Here is a 16,531-nt window from a genome sequence, read left to right on the forward strand (position 1 = left end):
ATCTGAAAAGTCTCTGTCCTGGAAGTTAAAGTACACCCTGTGATTCTGAACAAATTTCTCTAGTTATACCTAAACAGGTGAGCTCTCTCGTAGGGTCTGTTTCCTCCAGAAATTGCATTTGATATGCCCTGCTGTGAGGAGCGTGGCTCCTCAGGCAAAGAGGCAAAGATCTTCTCTAACCTTAGAATTAAATACAAATATCAGAGAACATTGGTGAAGTCCTTTATCATTCATGGAAGACTTTCATGTCCATCATTGGATTTGAAAAGGTCTTTTGTGAGGAGAAAAAAATCACAGCCAAATTTTAACAGTGATAATTTCTGGATGGTGGAATTGGGCATGATTTTAATTTTATGTGTGCTTTCCTAAACCTTCAAAATCTTCGATTTTGGAGCTGGTTGGAGATGATGGTTGCATTACATTGTGAATGCACTAAATGCCACTGAAGTGCACATAAAGTGCACAATTTTATGTTAGCTTTGTGAATTCCACCTTATTAAAAAAAATCTGCCATATACATGCATGAATTTACAGCCATTTACTGAAATGTGTTTGAGTCGAGAACAAAAACGGATTCTTCCAATTTTAGTATATGTGCTGCCTAAGCGAGCACCAAAAACGGATTCTTAAGCCTCAAAAGCAGTTCAATTAGCCGCACTCTCCGCACCCACATCTCCAAGTCACGGGTCGAGGCAGCCAGCCTGCAGAGCGCTCCTCCGACCGCGAGGGGTCTCCGCAGAGCCCTCGCGTCCCCACCCGTGGAGGAGCGTCTTCTCTTGCGCCTTTGAAGCGCGTGTGCACGCGAGAGGCGTGGGGAGGATTGGCCTCTCGGCCCGCCAGACTGCCCCCTGCTCCGGCGTCCATCCGCGCCGCTCCTCAGGCTTCGGCGGGGTGTGGCTTTTGGCCCGAGTTCTCGCCGGTCCTTTCATTTCCCACCCGCGGCTGCAGCCTTCTGCTGTCCGGGCCGTCCCCCAACTTGCATCTCCCCACCCTGAACCGGCTGCCCCAGTATCGGTTCCCCGGCCCGCTGTCCTCTGCCCTTCGTGCTCCGCGAAGTGTGTCTGTCTATGATCCTGGGCCCCATGGCGCTGCAGGCGCTGCAGAGCTCGGGGGTGGCCTTCCGCAAGATCCTGTCTCACTTCCCCGAGGACCTGAGCCTGGCTTTCGCCTACGGCTCCGGGGTGTACCGCCAGGTGGGGCCCAGTTCAGACCAGAAGGTGAGCTGGCCCCGGGGCAGGCACCACGCCAGGAATCGGCCTGTTTTCACGAGGTCCTTTTTGCCCTGGATCCCTCTAGAGCCCTAGAGCTGCCCCTCTACTCTGAGCATTTCACGTTTCCACTAGCAAATTACAAACCGTAGGAATGTTTACCTGGTATGACATCATGAGCTGAGTTTTGAAGGTTAAGTAGGAGCTCACTTCGGTGTAGAACAGGAGATGCAATTGTGCGGAGGGCAAAGCTGATGGAGAGGCAAGATGGAAGACAAGAAATAATTTGCCTGTTCAGTGTCCTTAGCCTTGGCTGAACATTAGGGTTTTCTGAGAATTTTAAAAATGCTGATGCCTGGGTTCCACTTGTGGAGATTCTGATTTACTTGGTCTGGGATGAGACCTGGGCTTCGGGAATTAAAAAAAAAAAAAAAAAAAACAAAAAAACTTACCTGGTGAGTCTAATGAGCAGCCAAATATGAGTCTCATCTATAGCTGTGGGAGAAAGTACGAAATGATGGCGGGTGGTTGTAGGGCCAGGGCAGATGCAGTGAAGTTACCAGCAAAAGTTAGTGGAAGACCAGTATATTTACACACGCTCAGGACTTAACGAAGTCTATTTAGGACTAGGAGTTGTTACTCTTCAAAGTTGCCTGAGTGCAATAGCAGTGAGGGTACAGTTTTCATTATGATTGCCGACTTTTTCCTGTCAATAGGGGGGAAAAGTTTGCTTCCAAGGTGGAAGCAAGATTTAAGACCTATAGAAGTGGAGTAGCAAGCAAATATTTTCATTTAAATGAGGCTGTTACTGACTTTCTCCATTCAGGCTTTAAAGCTTTTGCTAAATCAACATAAAAAGAGCAAGAATCTAAATAGAGATGTTTTCTGGTGAACTGGATTTTTATTTGCTGTGGTTAACGCCCAGCCCAACAATTCATTGTCGCACAAACTAAGGAAATGATTGCGGTAGGGCCTCCTTGATTTGGACACCTGACTGTAATCTGTTTTTAGGTTAAAGTTTGCCTGTTCACTTACGGGTAAGGCCATCTATACTGTTGCTTGAATTTCTGTTTTTCCAACTATACAGTATTTAAGTAATGCTTTGCTTTAAGTTGACAACATATGAAAATTTATAGATTGTAGGTATGTAAGAAATTATAGATTATTGTAGGCTAGTTGTTTTTTCTAACATACATTAACATAATTACACATTTTTTTTTTAAGATTTTATTTATTTGACAGACAAAGATCACAAGCAGGCAGAGAGAGGAGGAAGCAGGCTCCCTGCAGAGCAGAGAGCCCAATACGGGGCTCGATCCCAGGACCCTGGAATCATGACCTGAGCTGAAGGCAGAGAGGCTTTAACCCACTGAGCCACCCAGGTGCCCCTGGTTACACATTTTTTTAAAAAACATGTTCACCCCAAATCTTAAGTTTCACCAGTGGTTTGTGGTTTTTGAGACACTTAGAGCAGGCTTTAGCCTCCTGATTCAATAGCCACTTCATTTTTCAATGGAGATTTTCCTTTGATTAGGCCTGGAATTTCCTCCAAGAAAAGGCCCTTTCTTCCCTTTCCTTCACCCTCATTCCCTACAAGATAACAAGCCTTATAGATTGCAATACAAAGGCTCTATCCCATCAGTCCCTACCCTCAGTGCCTTACTTAATGTCTTCACTTCTCACCCAGACTTTTGCAGTTAGCCCCCTGTGTTGTTTCCCACTTTTAGTCATCCTTCCCTTCAGTGAGCTCTTCTGCAGAAAGATTTTTTTAGCATGGCAACCCAGCCTTCTGGTCTCCCTTGCTTGTGTTCTTTTCCAGCATATCAAAGTAAATGCACCATCCAGAACATGCCTAGCTCTCATATGCATAAGAGTGCTTTCCTTTAACAAGACTCCCTTCCCTTCCCCATGCTTATCCTTCCACCAAGCCTGCTTAACTCTTGTACCTTCTTCAAGACTCAGATTTATCAGAGTCTTGAAGAATGTAATTTCATAGCAAAGTTTCTCATTTCTGTTCTGACCCCATTTTGAGTAAAATTAGTACATTTTGCATTCCTCTATCAAGTTCATTTAGTGATAATTTGTCTATTCTCCCCAGTAGACTCTCTTTACCTCTACCCCAGGATCTATCAGAGCTCCTCGTAGGTGCTCAGTGAGTGGTTGGTGAATGGGTAAGAGTTAAAATAACTTATTTTCCATTATATAATGCTTTTCAGAGCTTATCCATCCTGTGTTATGTGATCTGGAAGAAAAGTGGAACACATGTAGCTACATTTAGATGAAAGGCCATGTGTGGCATAAGCTTCAGCACTCAGAATTTGGAACCAGACTGTGTCTGCCACTCATTAGCTTTGTGTCCATAGGCCTGGAACTTACTCTGTGCCTTGGTCTCCTTTCCTATAAAATTGGTATAATGTCAGTACCTACCTTGTAGGATTGTTTTGAGGATAGACTGAACTATGATACATTCAAAGTATTTGGAAGAGTGCTGGCAGGACCAGACATGTGGAGCAAGCATTGCCCTCACTATGCACGTTGATGAAAGCAAGCTCAGACTGGTTCCAGAGACTTGCTTAGATTTCTGATGACAGCCTCAGGTCTTTTATTTATTAATCATAATGGCATAGAATTTTAGAGCTTTCCACTCTATCTAGATGCCTTTCGAGGAATTAAAACTAAAATCTCTTTTCTTCATTCCCAGAATGCCATGCTAGACTTTGTTTTCACAGTAGATGACCCTGTCACATGGCACTCAAAGAACCTGAAAAAAAATTGGAACCATTACTCTTTCCTAAAAGTTTTGGGACCCAAGATTATCACCACTATCCAGAATAACTATGGCGCTGGAGTCTACTATAATCCATTGATCATGTGTGATGGTAGGGTAAGTGACTTTGGACATTTGTCTTAACTTGGGTGGTTATTAAATTAAATATTACAATACCAGCTAAATATGTATTCTTACAGTCAGGAAGTGTTCACATTCCTGCTGGATAAAGGTGGTTGAGAGAGACTGTTAATTACTGCCTTTGGCCAGTGCTTCTCGAATTTGAGTGAGCATCAGATCTCCTAGAGGGCCTCTTAGGCACACAGATTGCTAGGCTCCCCGCCAGAGTTTCTGATTCCGTAGATCTGGGGTGATGTTTGAGGAATTTTTTTCTAAGTAAGATATAATTATAGAAAAGTGCATTAATTTGGGGTATACAATGTAATGATCCGATATATGTCTGTATTGCAAGATGATTACTACCACATTAAGTTTAGTTAACATTCATCACCACACACAGGTATTGTTTTTTGATTTTTTTTTTTCTGATAAGGAGAACTTTCAAGACTTACTCCCTTAGTAATAAGGGTTTACATTTCTGACAGCTTCCAAATGATGTCGCTGCTACGGCTGGTCTGGAAAACACACTTTGAGAACCACTGCTTTGGTTAGTGGGACAAATACTCAGGCCCACTCAGGATGAGGGTATCACAGATAGTCAAGAGCATGTGATGCTGTGCAATAGGAACCTTTTGGTGCCAGCAAGTGGGTAGAATTTGAGGAGGCACCCCATGTCCCTGTTGGAGAGTAGCTAAACAGCACAGATCACAGCAGAGGATTGTCTGATGGCAGGAACCCTGCCAAATTTTCACATGAAGGGGCCCAATCTCTAAGAGAGCTGCCAAGAACTAGGCAGGACTGCAGCCTAAGAGGACCAAGGGGGGACTAAGTCATATACCCCCTAGAGATAAGCCGGGCTACTGGTGACATACAGGTTCCATCAGCTCTGCCAGTTCTGTACTGTGCTGCTGTTGGCTTCGAGCAATCTTACTTTGATGTGCTGATGAATCACGTGAGGATCTCTTTGAAATGCAGATAGTGATTAAGGTGGTCTGGAATGCTTGAGATTCTGGGTATTTTGACAAGAGCCCAGGTGATGCTGATACTACTTATCAATGGACCAGGCTTTGAAGGGCAGGAGGTTGGAGTACTGACTTAAGGATTTTGAAGACCTGTCTGAACTTGGCAGAAATGAGTACTATGATTGATTGGTGATGTCTGTATAGCCTTTAGGCCCTCTGTTTACTTTTCTGATTGGGGTCTAATCCTGCTCCAACCTGAATTTTGCAGTTGAGGAAATGAGGATTCAGAGTGGACATGACTTCTATAAGGTCATGCAACTCGCTATAATGTGAGAGGCCCCTAACTTCCAGGTCAGTGGTGTTTCCATTACTACCCAGCTGTTCTGTGCCTGCATTAAGGAGGGCTTTCTGCTGTATTGTGGCCAGACTGTAGGGTCGATAGTGGCTTAGTGCAGTGTTTCACATCTACTTTAGTCATGCCAAACATGTAACTTTGTTCTTTCTCCATAATTAGTATTATGCTGAGCCTATCTCTAATTAGTGGTTTCAACAATATTATAAGCTCCAGTAGCCAAATGTTGGGGCATAATTATATGCCAAAGGGACTGTACTTTTTAATTAAAATTCTTAAGCTACTTTTTAGATATTTGTAGCCTGAGAAGGCTGTTTGAATACTGAAGTTTAGCAGAGTGAGTCTGAAGTTATTTGTTGAAGCAAATGGGATTTTGTAACCTGGAACAACTACATTCAGGGTTTGTACACATTGCTTTTGAAATGAGCTTGGCCATAATTCCATGTATTTTGCGCTGATAAAGGGGTTTAATTTTTAGATGTGGCTTTGAAATTATGTGTTTGAAATACTTAATAGTGAAAGAGAAATTCACCATGTAAAGGATGTTGGTGAAAACTTCTACGTAAAGAAAATTTCTTGTACTCTGTGATGAACATTGGAAGCCCAGACTGACATTCGGGACCTAGTTTTTGCTCAGCTATTAATGGTGCCTCCTTGGGCACATCATTTATTAGGTCTCTTATTTCTGAAATGAGAAACACGAACTATATCTTTGCTTCTCACACTGTGGTGCAGACCCAGTTTTTATTTCCAATTTGGTGAGGACCAGTATGTGCTAGATAGCAGTAGAGAGCCATTGTGCCTTTATCATCACAAGAGCCTGAGTGAAGATAGTGATTGCTTCACCTCATATCCCTGAGGGGACAGATGAGTCTGGGAAACTAATCCTTTGTGAAAGATTCTGGTGGAGATGTGTGTTTTCACAAGGCAGAAGTTTTAAGTGGTTTTGGAAATCAAAGTGCTACTCTGGTCAGAATTTTTTTTCTTATATTTTGCATTTGCAAAAGCAACAGTGTGGTATTTTACTCTCTTTCATGCCCATATCTTTTCTTTTCTAGCTTATCAAATACGGGGTCATTAGCACTAACAGTTTGATTGAAGATCTTCTCAACTGGAATAACTTGTATGTTGCTGGACGACTCCAAAAACCGGTGAGCAAGTGTTTTATTGGCTGCCACAGTTAGGAATGTCTCTCCTCTCTGAACCTGACCTTGCTTTGATCTGTGTGATTACAATGAGATGGAACTCCAAAACAGAAATGAATTTCAGACTCCTTTTACTCCATATAGAATTTAGTGCCAAATAACATCCAGATATTATCCACACTACTCCTGCCTTCTCTCTAAAGATACCCCAGTTGTCTGAATGAGGCTCAGAATCAGTCCATTTGGGCTCAGGAGGATGGCAGGAGAGGTGCCCAGTGCCTCAGTGGAACCTTTGTCAGCATGACCCAAGTCACTATTCCAGAATGTAAGTGCCACGGGGCACTGTTTGTCCACTGATGTATCCCAGCAGTGCCTAGGACAGTGCCTGGGACATAGTAAGCATCCAGCAAACATTTTTTGAGTAAATGAATGAGTCAGGTAGTATTTCAGAAGGGAGTAGATTCTGATCCCCTTTCTTACCCTCCTCAGGCCCATGGTGAGATCCTGTTTGAAAGTCCTTCCTTGGGCGCCTGGGTGGCTCAGTGGGTTAAAGCCACTGCCTTGGGATCAGGTCATGATCTCAGGGTCCTGGGATCGAGTCCCACATCGGGCTCTCTGCTCAGCAGGGAGCCTGCTTCCCCCCCACCCCTCTCTTTCTCTGCCTGCCTCTCCATCTACTTGTGATCTCTCTCTGTCAAATAAATAAATTAAAAAAAAAATCTTTAAAGTCCTTCCGTCATTTGGGTTGCCACCAGAGGAGGCTGTGGGGGGTAAGATTCCCCTGGGTTTTAATAGAAACAAAACAGGAAGGTGAAATCAAGAGAATGGCCCAACCGACTGAGCCACCCAGTCTTCCCAAAGGACTTGAACTTTTGACATTGTATTCTTTTTGCAGATATATAGCCTATTTTCTATGAAGGAGTATTTTCATAGTTGAAGAACGATGCAGAATAGTAATAGTTGCTAATATCACAGCAAGGAACAATTTTCTTTGTGCTGTTAGAGGGTCTCAGGCCCCAAAACAAGGTACATGGTTTGTTCTCAAATATCTCCCATAAGAGTGATTCTGCTGCTCCTCTTTTTGTCAGTTATAGCAAAAATAAGAGATTTATACAACCTTAGCTCACTTGGTTGTGTCATAAAAATGTCTATTGAGGGGCGCCTGGGTGGCTCAGTGGATTAAGCCGCTGCCTTCGGCTCAGGTCATGATCTCAGGGTCCTGGGATCGAGCCCCGCATCGGGCTCTCTGCTCAGCAGGGAGCCTGCTTCCCTCTCTCTCTCTCTGCCTGCCTCTCCATCTACTTGTGATTTCTGTCTGTCAAATAAATAAATAAAATCTTTAAAAAAAAAAAAAAATGTCTATTGAGTGACATGTGGGTGGCTCAGTAGGTTAGGCATCCAATTCTTGATTTCAGCTCAGGTCATTATCTCAGGGTCATGAGTTTGAGCCCTGCTTTGGTCTCTGTGCTGGGTGTGGAGCCTACTTAAGATTCTCTCACCCTGGGGCGCATGGGTTGGTTCGCTGTCTGTCTGCGTTTGGCTTGGGTCATGATCCCTGGGTCCTGGGATTGAGCCCAGAGTTGGGCCTCCACTCAGCAGGAAGCCTGTTTTTCCTTCTCCCATTCCCCCTGCTGTGTTCCTTCTCTCTGTGTCTCTCTGTCAAATAAATAAATAAAATCTTTTTTTTAAAAAAAAAAAAGAGGGGCACATGGGTGGCTCAGAGGGTTAAAGCCTCTGCCTTCAGCTCAGGTCATGATCCCAGGATACTGGGATGGAGGCCCCCCCCCCCCCCCCCCCCCCCGCATCGGGCTTTCTGCTCAGCAGGGAGCCTGCTTCCTCCTCTCTCTCTCTCTCTCTGCCTGCCTCTCTGCCTACTTGTGACCTCTGTCTGTCAAATAAATGAATAAAATCTTAAAAAAAAAAAAAAAAAGATTCTCCTTCCTCTCCTCTGCCCTTCCCCCGACCCAAATCTCCATTGATATACATGGGTTGACGCAATTCTCTTACCTTGCTTCTGAACTTAGAATTTAATGGGATAGCTCATTAAAAGATCAGAAACACTTGATCAGGACAATAGGTATATAGGTATGTCCATATATAAAATTTGTCAAGCTGTACCCTTTAGATTGGTGCATTTCACTATGTAATTTTTACTTTAATAAAAACATTTTTTTTAAGATTTATTTGAGAGAGAAAAAGTGTGTGTGCATGTGGGCACAAGCGAGAAGAGAGGCAGAGGGAGAGAGAATTCTGGAGCAGACTTCCTATGGAGTGCAGAGCTTGACTTGAGAGGCTTTATCCTAGGACCCTGAGATCATGACCTGAGCCAAAATCAAGAGTTTGGCCACCCAATTGACTGAGCCACTCAGGTACCCCAGTAAAACATTTTTCTTAAACTTCAGAAACAATGGGCTTACTGAATTAATTTCATATACATAAATGAATTTCTCATTTCTAAGCTGGATAACTATTAAAGATAATCCAGTAAAACTGGATAATTAGTAAAATAATTTAATGAATAGATATAATTGAAAATTTGTAGATATTATCTTCCCAAATTTTTTTCTTTTTTCTTTTTTTAGTTTAGAAAACATGGGGGCATCTGGCTGGCTCAGTTGGTGGAGCATGCAACTGTTGATCTTGGGTTGTGAGTTTAAGCCCCATGATGTGATTAGAGATTACTTAAAAACATGAAAGAGATTTAAAAATAAAATAAATTTATAAAATAATGTAGCCTAATGGAAAGACTAATGAAAACAGAATTAGAACCTTCAGGTCTTATTCATTCCTGCCACTTGTTAGCTGTTTATGTGAACTTGGGAAACTTGTTCCTATCTTTTTGAACCTCAGGTAATTTATCTGTAGGATGGAGTAACAAGAAAGTACTTGCCTTCACAAAGGTGTTGACAAGTGGAAGCAGAATGATAATGCTGGAAAGAACACGGGTGTTTTAGAATGAGATCTAGGGTTTGGGTCCCAGCTATGACAAACCCCAGCTATGTGACCTTGTACCAGTGACTAAATTTCCCTGAGCCTTAGGATATCCTCCTCTGTGGATTAGTTTGACAACATCAACCTTAAAAGGCATTTGAGAAATGCCTCGATCTAAAATGCCTGGCACTTAATAGATACTTAGGAAATGATTGTTCCTTTCTCTTTGTCCTTGCCTATCTCAGAGTTATTTTGAGATAAATGAGATATTTAATGTGAAAATGTTCTATTATCTGTACTATGCTTTGTACTTGGAATATTTCAATTTTTTTAAGATAAGTTTTAGAAAATGAAATGCCATAAAGTCTCAGAATTTAGCACTGGAAATAACCTCAGATTTTATCTAAATGTCACATATCCTGATAAAATAAAAACAGCAACTCAAGACAAGTAGTAGTTGCTATACTCATCTTGATCAAAACTGCATTTCTTAGCTAACTTGAAAAAGAAAATGTTATTGAGGACAATGACTGCCTTTCAGGTTTATTAAACTAATAACTGAAGAAAATTAGGCTATATTAAGACTCATTTGAAAGTGTTGAGCATAATACATGGTAAAAAATAAAATAAAAAATTATGAATGGGTGAATTAACTCTTTCACCCATTAGCATTTTCCTTCCCTGTCCATGGAAATCACTGTTAACCAGAGAATGGTCAGTGGTAACGATCTTTAAACCAATGATTTTTTTTTACCACTAGGTGGCAGCAAGTAGTAGTCAAACGTGGACAAATCTCTTGAGAAAGGGTTGGTGGTAGCCTTGTGGACCCCCTCCTCCAAAAAATAAGTGAAGGTCTTAGAATCGTGAAATGAGTACAAATTCTGTTTTTATGTGTTTTAAAGAAGGAGTTGTTTTAAATTATATTGTCTAAACCTTTAAAATTATCTTCCATATTGCAAATAGAACAAAATTTCTCAATTCAGGTCTTTAAAAGGAATACGCAGAGGGTGTATGGGAACTCTGTATTTTTTGGTCAGTTTTGCTGTGACTCTAAAACTGTTTTAAAAAATAAAGTTTATTTGGGGTGCCTGGGTGGCTCAGTGGGTTAAAGCCTCTGCCTTTGGCTCAGGTCATGATCCCACGGTCCTGAGATGAGCCCGCTGAGCAGGGAGCCTGCTTCCTCCTCTCTCTCTCTCCCAGCCTCTTTGCCTACTTGTGATCTCTGTTAAATAAATAAATAAATAAATAATCTTTTAAAAAATAATAAAATTTATTAATAATATTTTAAAAATATAAAGGAATACCTTGCTTGAAAAGATGGACATTTCTGGGAAAAAAAATAAGTATAAATTAAATTTCTATCATACTTTACCATTAACTTACCTCGTAACTGAGGTTAGATAAGTCACTTTTATTTCTAGTGTAGCTTTAAGTTTCTGAGTCACTTACCAAATCATTTTTCAAGGAAAGAGCAATGAAATTTGAAGTATTTAATAGAATCTTGTGGTCAGTTCTTTTTTAAGTCAAAAGAACTTTAAAGAAATTTATTTAATTTTATTTATTTATTTAAATTTATTTATTTAACCTAAGTCTGGATTTTTGTATTTCATGCTTTTAGTGTATAGATAATTTGGTTTGAATTTTTAAAGCATTCTTATTGATGTCATAGCCTTTTGCTACCTAGTTAAGAGAATTTTAATTTAATATATTCATTGCAGTATTTTTTCTTATTTTGCTAGTAATATAGATATTTTATAACATAAATTATTGAGTATAATTCACATACCATACAATTCAACCATTTAAAGTGTACAGCGGTTTTTAGTACATCCAGCGTTTTGCAATTATTACCATATTGTAACTTCAGTGATTTACTTTTTGTAGCTAGAAAAATCCCAGTGGTATTAAAGATCCCTGAAAGAGAGTTGGAAAACCTGACTTACTGCTCTTGGCTCTGCCCAGCTGTGAGCAAATGTTTGTGCTGCTAGCCTTTGAAATGCAAAATTTGAGCCATTAATTTACTTATTCAAGAGACGACTAAGTTTCCCCTCTGTGGGTGCTAAAGGAATAGAAAAATACCACCACATTGCTGATCCTGGAAGAACCCACAGTCCAACAGATAGATGATAACGTTTCATCCAGCTCGAATGTTCAGGGTTTCTTCTTGGTCCTCAAGCAGTGACCATTTAGAAAAATTAATGTTTCTGGCCATTTGGAATGGAAAACTTCTGTGGAAAGTGTCATTTGGTTACTAGTAGAGTGAACACTAGGTAGGGCTGTGTTCTTTGTGACTATGACTTTACTGATTGCAATTCAAGGACTGTCTCCATGTGACTGTATTATAGAGGAAACCACCGCATGTGACTCTTTTCTATCTTGAAAGGTACTCACAAATCTCTCAAGTTGAGCTTTTGAAAGTCCCTTCAAGCTTTACTCCTTCCTCTCTCCAGTAACGATTTTCCCCTTGGCAGTAATGTTAATGCTATCTATGCGGTTCAGGTCGGGGCATTCCCAGTAAGATACAAACAGCTATTCACAAATCGAAGGACTTTCTTTTTTTCCCAGGCCTCTCTGGCAGTGTCCCAGGGGTTCACTGGCTTGACTCTGAACCACAAATAACAGTGCTGCTGAGACAAGTGCCTAGGTCACCTTACACTGGAGAGCCAGATCAGCACAGTAGCAGAGTCTTCTGAATTGACATTTTTTCCTTTGAGTAAGGATGCTTTTATTTTTATTCTCTTAACCTTACTTAGCAAACTGGGTTTTTTCACTAAGTAGAGTGACTTTCTTGGAGAACAAGTGTATTGCTTTGAATAGGAAAATTTCCCCAAACTTACTCTGATTTGTTAGCATCTTCTGTTTTTGTTGAGTTTCTGTAAAAGCCAATGAAAAGAGAGAGGATGATGAATTATTGAGAAGGACCTGGTGAATGAGGATGAAGAACAGGAATAAGGAAATAAACAGGCTTCACAGGGTTTTAGAAAGAGCTCTGGATAAATCAGGGACCTAGGTCCTCTTTTGGTGTGCCACTACTTCTCAAGGGAAGATCTTTTAACCCAGAGGGTTTCCCAATTAGGAAAATGAGGACGTTGCCCTCCTAGACCTGATGCTTTATGGAATACAAAGTTTGGGAAAGTTATTCAAGGAGTGAACATAGGAGTTATATAGGAACTTAACATTTCTTTTAATCAACTTTCCAGATAAGAAGTTAACCAGAACAACAACAACAACAAAAGTTAACCAGAACAGATCCCTAACTGAATGCATGAAAATAATTTAAAAAATTTAGAACTGGATCTTCCAAGTATAAGGGTGTTACCCTGATTTTTGCCATCAACTCATTATGCAATGTTGGGCAAGTCATGCTACTGGACTGCACCTTCATTTTCCTTTCTGCAAATGATTGCAGTAATGCTAAACTCACCCAAGTGCTGAAAGGCCTAATTAAGGGCTATTAAGTGCTGTAATTACAAGGGAGGAGTTGGGAGTATTGAATAAGGTATCTTACCTTCCATAGAGAGGTTTGGTTATTATAAATATTCCCTTAGGAAAAAAGTAGGGACAAAAGGTAAAAGATAGAAGTTAGGTTCTTAAGTTAATAAAATAGTTGTTTTATAATACCGTTTTTGACAATAAAAAGAAGAAATTACTTTGACACATACATCATCTTTTCTCCTTGCAGTCTAATAAAATTTTAATTTTGTTTCTCATAATGTATGTCTTTTAATGCCATCTTAATTTTTCTCAGAAATCATCTTTATTTGACAAATAAAAGGCAACTTAAGCCCCGTTTTCTAGAATTGGGGAAGATTTGGTGACAGCACTAAATGGTTTACAGAAGGTAGATACATTTCAGATAGGTGAGGGTCCTTATTAGGAACTTGCAGACTCTTCCCTTGTTTATAGACAATCAGTTAGAAGCAGCCTGATGGTTTAAAAAGATTATACCGGGAGTGTAAATTGGCACAAGCACTCTGAAGAGCCATGTGGCATTTCTACTTCTAAATATATACCTGCAAGCAGTGGTTCTCAAAATGTGAAGGTTCCTTGACCATCTAAGAATTTGTCAGAAATGTACATTTTCAGGCCTGGCTTAGGCCTCCTGAATCAGAAATGCTGGGGAATGGGCCTAATAATATGCATTTTAATAAGCTCTCAAGTGATTGTTGGTGCTTGCTAAAGGTGAGAAGCTCTGGCCAGGGAAATTCTTGTATTGTGCCCAAAGATAGAGAAGGAAGCTCACTTCAGCTGAGGGTCGTATGCTGTATCTCATTTAATTTAATCTAACCAACAACCTTATCAATTTGGTTCTGTTATTAACCCCATTTTACTGATAAGGAATTATGGCCATAGTCACAGAGCTACCAAAAGATGGAGATGGGTCTTGAACACTTTCCTAACTACAGTGCCATCTTCAAAACAGAATCTCAGAGCAGACCGGAACAATTTGTATTTTAATGGATTTGAGGAAAGTCAAAGACAGCACCTTCCACTGTGTATTCAGGAGAAAAATCCTTTTTATTGATCAAGGCATTCACTAGTACATTAGGTACTTTACATTTATTATTTCATTCAATCTTTGCAATAATTCTTTGATGCACATTTATCGCCATTTTATAGATGAGGACTTAAGTTCAGAGAGATTAAGTAATTTGGTCAAATTCACGAGCTAGTAAATACCTGGACCTGAGCCCATACCTACCCCCAAACGCATGCTGTTTCTACTCTAGCTAATTTTCTTTCCTTTTTTCCTTAGTCAGGTTCACAATCAGTTCAAAATAAAACATGAAGTTCTTAGATTATATATGGATAAGAGTAGAGGTGAGTTCTAAATAAAGAAGTAAAATGCCTTTGTTTACCATAAAATTAAGTAAATAATCATGAGATTATAAAATTTAAAAATACAAAATTTCCCGAAGGATGTTTATTTCATTTATACTGACTTCTTTTTCAAAACCTATGGAGAATTTCCTCATTTAAGAGAAATATTTAGTTTGCTTTCTTTCCTGTATCATGATATCTTTGATTCTGGCAAAGAATACAAGCCTCTGGGATTTCTTATTAGAATAATTATTTCATGTCTACTGGCCTAATATTTCAAGATCTTCAGCGCAAAGGGTTTGGGATAGTTTCAGTCCATGCGTGAACCCATAGCTTGAGCAGTAGTCCACTTTGACATTTTTCTTCTAAATGTTCTGCTTTTTTGCAGGTAAAAATCATAGCAATGAATGAGAATGTTGCTCTTAGGTCAGCCCTTGATAAAAATCTGAAGAGTGCTGTGACCACAGCCTTCCTCATGCTCCCTGAAAGCTTTTCTGAAGAAGACCTCTTTATAGAGATTGCTGGACTCTCTTATTCAGGTTAGTAGACTTGGTGCTCATGTTTTCTGCAGGAAAGAGATGCATTGTTTTTGTTTGTTTGTTTGTTTGTTTTAAAGATTTTATTTATTTGACAGATAGAGATCACAAGTAGGCAGAGAGACAGGCAGAGAGAGAGGAGGAAGCAGGCTCCCTGCTGAGCAGAGAGCCCAATTCGGGGCTCGCCTGATCCCAGAATGAGCCAAGGCTGAGGCTTAACCCACTGAGCCACCTAGGTTCCTCAGGAGATGCATTGTTTGAAGACCACGCATACAGACATCCTGCTTCTCACTCCCTGCTGGAGCTGCAGGCCCACAACCCCCCTCACCCCCATCCCACCACCTCCTCTGGCGGGGAGGGGGTCGGACTGCCAGAACCCCAGGATTTGCCTCCTTGCCTCCAAGGGCTCTTCCTCTCCACCTCTGTATGTAAATCACCCCAGGGTAGTCTTACAGTTGTTACTATTCATTTTCTTTTGGAAACAATTTCAAACTGACAGAAAAGTTTCATTAATAAACAAAGAACTCCCATGTGCCCTCCACTGCCCTTTGCCAATTTTAGTGTTTCCTCACATTTGTGTTATGATCCTCTTTGTCTCAATGGTTTTCTAACTGGAGTGTGCATCCGAATACCCTAGAGGTACTGAGTGCACCCCCACACAGCTGCTTTGGCAGATCAGGGGTGGAACTGAAGAATTTGTATTTCTAGCAAGTGGGTGAAGCTGATGCTCCTGCAGCGATCCCACTCAGAAAACCACTGCTCTCTCTTTACCTGTAAAGATTATATCATGTATTTTTTTCTGAAATATTAGAGAGTAGCTCACACATATCCTGTTCCCTTCAAGCCAAATAGTTCCAATATATGTTTCCCAAGAACAAGGACATTCTCTTCTATAACCACAGCACAGTTACCAAATTCAAGAAATTTTACACTGAAATTTTATCAGATAGATGATCCATAGTTCATATGTTGCAGTGATGTTCTTTACCCCTCAAGTACACAGTCCAGTCAAGGATCATATTTATTAAAATGCCCTCTCTCTTCTATCTTTTAATCAGGAACACTTCCTTAGCTTTTCTTTTTCTTACATGACATTCACATTTTGAAGACTTAGACCAGTGATGTTTGTGCCCTGATAAGCAGAGTTTTTTCTCTTCTAAGCAATCCAAGAGGAGACATTTGAAGATCATTCGAATCTCCTGCTTCTTATCAAACTTTCCGTCCTAGATAGAGCATTCATTGAAGATTCATGCTCCAACCAGTCTTTACTATGATGGTTACAAGTGGGGACTTTCCAACTCCCCCACTCCTTGACCATTAAGAAAAAACTTTCCCATCTTCCCCATTCTTTGGTTTATTTATCTAAATCTTAACTTCCTTTCCCTTTCTTCTTAGACAAGTGTGTTCCTCAGAGCTGTCAGGGGCCCCTTCAAAGGGAGAGGGGAAAGCTGAGAGGATATAGCCCGGGGCCTCTCACCCTAGCTGCAACCAGAGGGGAGCTCCCCTTCCTGTTTAATGTATTAAGGATCCATGTAAAATTTTATTTACAAAAAAAGTAGTCCGTTACTTTAAAAAGTTTGAAACCACTGTCTTAAATAAGTATCTTCTTTCCCAACTTTTAAGTGTGAGTCAAAGAACTCTGTGCTGAAAACATTTCAAAAGCAGTTTACTCATTTTCTGAATCCCTGT

The 16,531-nt window shown here is 40.5% G+C and overlaps 1 protein-coding gene across 4 annotated transcripts in view; it reads left to right on the forward strand.

Moving 5' to 3' along the window:
* Positions 1–789: 789 nt before the first annotated feature.
* The window catches only part of TAMM41 (TAM41 mitochondrial translocator assembly and maintenance homolog), a 50,675-nt gene continuing 34,933 nt past the window's right edge, over positions 790–16,531 (forward strand). For 3 of the 4 annotated variants that reach the window (XM_082749511.1, XM_082749513.1, XM_082749512.1), the window contains exons 1-4: positions 790–1,217; positions 3,910–4,092; positions 6,468–6,560; positions 14,695–14,845. In XM_082749511.1, the coding sequence (XP_082605637.1) occupies positions 1,068–1,217; positions 3,910–4,092; positions 6,468–6,560; positions 14,695–14,845 (577 nt within the window). In that variant the 5' untranslated portion in view covers positions 790–1,067. The remainder of the gene's footprint in view (positions 1,218–3,909; positions 4,093–6,467; positions 6,561–14,694; positions 14,846–16,531) is intronic. The other variant, XM_082749514.1, reaches the window with a different exon arrangement.

This window comes from Mustela nivalis (assembly GCF_964662115.1).
Source record: "Mustela nivalis genome assembly, chromosome: 1".
NCBI classification, from domain to species: Eukaryota; Metazoa; Chordata; class Mammalia; order Carnivora; family Mustelidae; genus Mustela; species Mustela nivalis.